This window comes from Sceloporus undulatus, chromosome 4 (assembly GCF_019175285.1).
Source record: "Sceloporus undulatus isolate JIND9_A2432 ecotype Alabama chromosome 4, SceUnd_v1.1, whole genome shotgun sequence".
NCBI classification, from domain to species: domain Eukaryota; kingdom Metazoa; phylum Chordata; class Lepidosauria; order Squamata; family Phrynosomatidae; genus Sceloporus; species Sceloporus undulatus.
In genome coordinates, this window is record NC_056525.1 from 188,009,413 (window position 1) to 188,015,807 (window position 6,395).

Below are 6,395 nucleotides of genomic sequence, written 5' to 3' on the forward strand. Positions count from 1 at the left end.
ACTCTGTAGAATGTTAGTCATCTTAAAGCTCCCAACACCCTCTCCCTACCTCCTCTACCCCAGGCTTTTCCAGGTTCACTAGGAATGACTGACTTAAGAATCCTACATGCACACAGCTAAACTGGGAAAGCTACAAAAGCTATGTTCCTGCATATGAGGAAATTCTACTTGTGTTCAGCCAAACAAATGCAGTAGCCTCCTTCAGCTCCCCCTGTGCAATGTAGGAAAGTTGAGAATGGAGTCATGAAAACTAGCACATTGAAGGACATTGGTGATGTGGCCAGAACTTGGCCCATGCTGCTCCTTGTCCAGACATAATGCCTAGATATGAATAATGTCAAAAAAAGTCAACTGACATCCTGTTAAGTAATTACAATGCTGTAAGTCTGCTTCATATCATCACAATTCACTTTGTTATGCACAAAATGACCAAAAGTCCCTCCAAAACCTACTTTCTCAGCAGCACAAACCTCCACTCACCCAACATAACAGTTTCCATGTTGTGGAGAGCAGGGAGATGAGCAGAGATATTCCAGCTCTCTTCCTGCAACTAAATGCAATGCAACAGGCATCTTCTGTATTGCTACTTGTTCTCTCCACATTCAGACAACACAGAAGTGGACATGTTGGGGAGATGCAGTGCTGAAAAGGTAGGTATGGAGGGCTATGTCTCCCAATGCAGACTTTTGGATTACCTCTTTGGACACAACTCATAGAGGATTCTGGGTTTGTGTTCTTAAAAAAGGTAACATTTCCAGGCCCTGGCTATTATTGATTGGTTAGCAATTATTCCATAATTTCACTATAATGAGATGTTCAGCTTAATATATTTGCCATTGCATAAAGCCAGAGTGAGTAACTGTACATTTTTTCTTGCCCAAAGGTCAGAAAAATGCGGACTGACAGAGCTTCTGAAATAATAAGGCCCCTGGGGCAGACAAGCATTCATTCATTTGAAAACAACAGTGAGATTTCAGTGAACACCTCTGACTGTACACCAGTAGTTGTGCCAGAAGAAATCTTCTTCACCATTGCTACTCTAGGAATACTGGAAAATCTGCTCGTGCTTATAGCAGTGGGGAGGAATAAGAATCTGCATTCCCCCATGTATATTTTTATTTGTAGCTTAGCAGTTTCAGATATGCTAGGAAGCCTCTACAAGGCTGTAGAGAACATCTTCTACATCATCTTTTGCAAAATGCAATACGTAAAATGTCGAGAAAAATTGGCAAAGACAATGGATGACATTATTGATTTCATGTTTATTTTATCACTGCTGGGGTCTATTTTTAGCCTGTCAGCCATTGCAGCTGATCGATATATAACTATCTTCTATGCACTCCGGTACCATAACATTATGACACTGAAACGGGCTTTAATGGTGCTGATGTTAATTTGGGCATTCTGCACTGGAAGTGGCATAGCTATGGTCCTTTTCTCCTATGAAGCAGTGACAGTGGTGTCCTTTACTGTTCTGTTCTGTTTTATGCTCATTTTGATCCTTTGCCTTTATATCCATATGTTCCTGCTTGCACGCTCTCATGCCAAAAAGATTGCTTTGATGCCTACAAGCTCTATTCACCAGAGAGCTAACATGAAAGGAGCTATTACTTTAACTGTTTTAGTTGGTGTTTTTCTCTGCTGCTGGTCTCCCTTTGTCCTTCATATGCTTCTAATGACCTTTTGCCCACAAAACCCTTACTGCATTTGCTATGGATCCATTTTTCATGTGCATGGGATGCTGATCATGTGCAATGCTGTGATTGACCCAATGATTTATGCCTTTCGAAGCCCAGAGCTGAGAAGTACATTTAAGAGGTTGTTCTGCTGCCATAAGCCAAGCTGGACCTAACCACTAGAGCTTCAAAAATAAGAGACAAAGGCAGGATACAGACCACCCCTTTGGGGTGGCCTGCACCTGCCCCTTTCCCCGATGGATTGGGGCCTGAGCTGCCACAGCTGCAGCCCAGGAGGCCCTGATCCGCCGCTTTTCCAGGCCTCTTCCTGGCCGCTTCCCCACGGCCTGGCAAGGGGTGTCCTTGGGGCTTCATGCCCCAAGGACCCCCTGACAGTGGCAGGGAAAGAGAGAAAGGGGCCACTCGGCCCCTTTCTCTTCTGTATCACTGGCACAGCCATGAAAAGGCTGTGCCACGATACAAGCAGTGAAAGAAGCTCCGTTTCTGAGCTCCTTCCAGCGCCGCTGAAAGGGCGCCACAAGCACCCTGCAGAGGTGCCAGGACGTAATGGCCGCACTATGCCATTTGGATGCGACGTGGCCGTCACATCAAAATGGTGACGCCCATGTAGACAGGGCGCCGCCATTTTGACATCCTGGGGATGTACTAGGGTTGTGGGGTGTATATAAGCAACGCCCCGAGGCAACCCTAGTACGTCGCCAGGACGTGCTATCAGGCCCATCTGTACAGGGCCAAAAATTGCAGTAAACTGCAATGCCATAAGACTGTTGGCACTGTCATAGGTCAAGAATGTTAGCATCTGAAAGATGTTTAACACATGGCTCCAACATGTAGGTTATCCATGCACTGACATACAGATGTAAGTCGTGAATTTAGACACTCTCTACCACAAAGCATCACCCAACTGCAATGAGCCTGGTTTTATAGACTCAATTCCTGTTCCTACACATAGACATTCGTTTTCAGTACAGGTTAGTGTCTTTCAACGAATCTTAAGAAATAATTACAGTTATAGTTTCAGTTATAGCACAAAGATTGTTATAGATATAAATATTTAAGATGTGTTTTAAAGACAGAACATGGAATACTAATGAAGTGATTGTTAATTTTTTTTTTGAAGCCCTTAAATTATAAGCCTCAATCACAAGAAGATTAAGATAAATTTGGCTTAATCATCCAGGGAATGAATGCTTTTTAGATGAAGCAAAGTTCTTAGTCATCCAAAGCTCTTATGCAGTAAACCATATCCATATGATTTCTATTAAAATTCATTGTGCTCCTTCCAATATGGAGGTAAATTGTCCTAAAAGCAATTTTATTTGCAGGCATTTCTTAAATGTGTTTAAATAATTTTTCATTAAAGAATGTTCAGTAAAGAAGTTAGTAAACATCCCATACGTTTTGTTTCTATAGATTTACACACCTGATGGATGTCCTTCCTCCAGGATATATATTGGAAGTTCTGCTGTGTTCAATCATATGATGTAGGATGATTCATTATAAGGCAGTCACTACATTGCTTATTATTTTGAAATCCAACATAGTCATTTCAAATAGATGTTCCTAATTTATGTGTTCAGGTCATGTTAGAATCTATCCACACAACAAATGTGATCATTATTGGTGCAACGTAATTCATTGCTCTTTTAGGATTACCAGAGCTTGGAAGCAATGCATGAAAGGTAACAATAGGTGCATCTACACTATAGAAATAATGTCGTTTTGACACCACTTTAACTGACATTTCTGCATCCTACAGAATTCTGGGATTTGTAGTTTTGTAAAGCACCAACATGCTTTGGCAGCAAAGGCTAAAGACCTTATAAAACTACAAATCTCAGGATTCCATAGGATGGAGCTACAACACTTGAAGTGGCTTCAAACTGCATTATTTCAACAGTGTAGATGCACCCAATGTTACCCATAACACATTACTTTGGAAGATAGCAAAAAAGTAACAATTTAATTACTTTCCCTTTGAAAGTTATTAAACAACTGATGACATTATTACTTATTTTATGTAAAATATACCGTTTATTTATTGTTATTTTGAGGACAAAACACCTGGGGCGGCATTCTGAGGGGATTTCTTTTTCAAATGTCATGCTATTTTTACTACTTTGGATGGTTTCCCCACCTCCAAAAAGAGTGAAAAAGTATTATGAGCCTAAATCTAAATATTAATTCCAACAAGAACAAACTTATTTAAACAGTGGAACTTCCATAGGTTTTGACTTACAATAAGTAATGGTAGCAATTCCTTTTAAAAAGTAACCTTCAAAGCACTCTAGGTGGCCAAATGGGATGACCAAGTGATGATCTATGCAACTTTATCCTCCTCACATTTTTTATTCACATACAAAAAAGAACGTTTTCAAACATTGCAAGAAGAGAGAGAGAGAGGCAAATACATAGGTACACACACACATATAATACAGATTAGATATGTAATGTATCCTTGAATTTTGGGTGTAATATCTTGCCAACAACTACTCAAATACTTCATTACAAAGCTTGATTACAATGTGTGGAATAGATTGTCTGGCAGCTTTGTCAATGCAAATAATATATATTGTGAATCAAAGGAAATTTGCCCAAAAGTGCAGGAATCCAGCTTTCTGTTTGAATAAAAACAACGAATGATGGCACCATAAAGACTAACATGTAATATGACCTAAATTTTTGTGGACTCAACTGGACTGTGACTGCTGCCAGTCCTCATCTAGTAGTTTGCGATTCAGAGAAAAAAATGTCTCAACTTTTTCCATACCATACATAATTTTATGAATTTTTGTCATGTACTTCTTAGTCCTCCTTTTCCTAAATTTTAAAGACTCATATGCTTCCCTTTTTCTTCAAATGAAGGCTGTTCATTGCTTTGGTTCTTTTCCTTGACTTTTCCCATATTATCTTCAACTCTAGGATATCCTTGATGAAAAAGTGTAAATGACAAGTGACAGGACATTGCCTTTCTTTCTTAAAATAGGTGCCACATGTCAAATTAGAATCTAGAGACATGGTAATTAAAAAAATGGGATTTTAATGACAAGTGGTTCAAAAGCTCTCAGTAATTCTGAAGATGGTGAAATGCTTGCGGTAAATACTTGGTCCCTCTAGGCAACAGGATGACAACCACAGTTTTATTGAGACTGTTAAATTGCTTATGACTGATATAGCAAAACCTAATCTGACAACCTGACAATCTATAGTACAGAATGGTTAAAACTTCCTGCACTATTGAGACTGAATAGCATTTAGGGATGAAAGAAGCAGTGTATATTTAAACTAAGCCAATTCTTATAATCTTCCCAGGTCATGCTGGTTCGAATGTACAAGGAGGAAAAGTGAACCCGTAGTAAAAGAGTTAGGAATTAGTTTTAAAAATAAAAAATAGCGAGTGTGTGAAGACAGAAAGGGAGAGAAGACCAGCATGGTATAGTGGTTAAAGTGTTGGACTAGGACTCTGGGAGACCAGGGTTTGAATCCCCACTCAGTCATGGAAATTCACCAGTTAGCCTTAGGCAAGTCACATTCTCTCAGCCTTAGAAGGAGACAATGGCAAACCTGTCCCTGAACAAATCTTGCCAAGAAAACACTGTGATAGAAACACCTTAGGACCACCATAAGTTGGATACATCTTGATGACACACACAGCATCAGCAGTAACAACAAAAACAACATAATATATGTGAGCAAACAGGTTTTCTTTAAATTTTTAATCCTTTACTCATCAGCTGCAATCCAAAAACAAATAAACATACAAGTACAACAAATAGAAAAACTAATTATACAATGGGACAAACCTAGCTACAGTGATTCTGAGGAACATATGATGTGTCAACTCTGGAGGAATGTATGCCCTGTCAAGCACTATAGATTTTTTCAAAAACAATCATTGTTACACCTGTTTCATCCTCTCAGATTTTAGTATCAGATTTCACCTTACTGATTATTCAAACAGATTCACCTGATATTTAACATGGTTGTTTATTTTGGTTCTTGCTACTCTGAGTAAATTGAATAAAGACAGACCAAATATTAATAAAATCGTCTCTGTATATTCTTGATTTCTGTTTTCTATTACTTGATGTGTTAATTTTTAAACTAATTTCCACTTTGTGTCGTCCCAGGCGTACTTTGGAGGCCACTTTTCAAAGACAGAAAGCTCCTGAATTTGAAAAGCAGCCTCCGAAGTGCTCCTGGGACCCAGGATGCAGCCGGGATGCAATCACCTGGCGGAATCATTGGCAAATTACGACTGATAATACCCACCTGCATCCCACAACCCAGCTGTATCCCGTTAAGGAGCAGTCGGGTTGTTTATCCATGTGATAATCTCCTATGAGCTACAGTCTTGTTCTTATCTGTAAAGATGTTTAAAATAGTTGTTTTGGTTTCAGAATAAATTATATCCTAGGACTGTGGCAAGCTGATGAGGATAGCCATATGACTTGAAAGCACTCTCTCCCAAATGTATTTAGCAGGTTAGTAGTAGCCTTAATAATAATAAAAAACTTTCTTGCAACAGGAACTACAGTCCTAGGAGTAAAAGAGTATTATGAATGTATTTCAGAAAGACATCTCACTGATTATTTCCAAGCCAAAGCTTCTTTGTTTCAGGTAAGTGAAAATGATCCTGTCTAGATGTTACCACAGCAGTTATACGTACACTAAATAAGTATGTGTGCTTTAAAAAAA

At 39.1% G+C, this 6,395-nt stretch overlaps 1 protein-coding gene across 1 annotated transcript; it reads left to right on the top strand.

Annotated features, from left to right (window-relative positions):
- Positions 1–892: 892 nt before the first annotated feature.
- On the top strand, positions 893–1,852 carry MC2R (melanocortin 2 receptor). The gene has a single exon (XM_042465391.1). It carries the CDS (start codon positions 893–895, stop codon positions 1,850–1,852), a length of 960 nt encoding a protein of 319 aa, XP_042321325.1.
- The last annotated feature ends 4,543 nt before the right edge of the window (positions 1,853–6,395 follow it).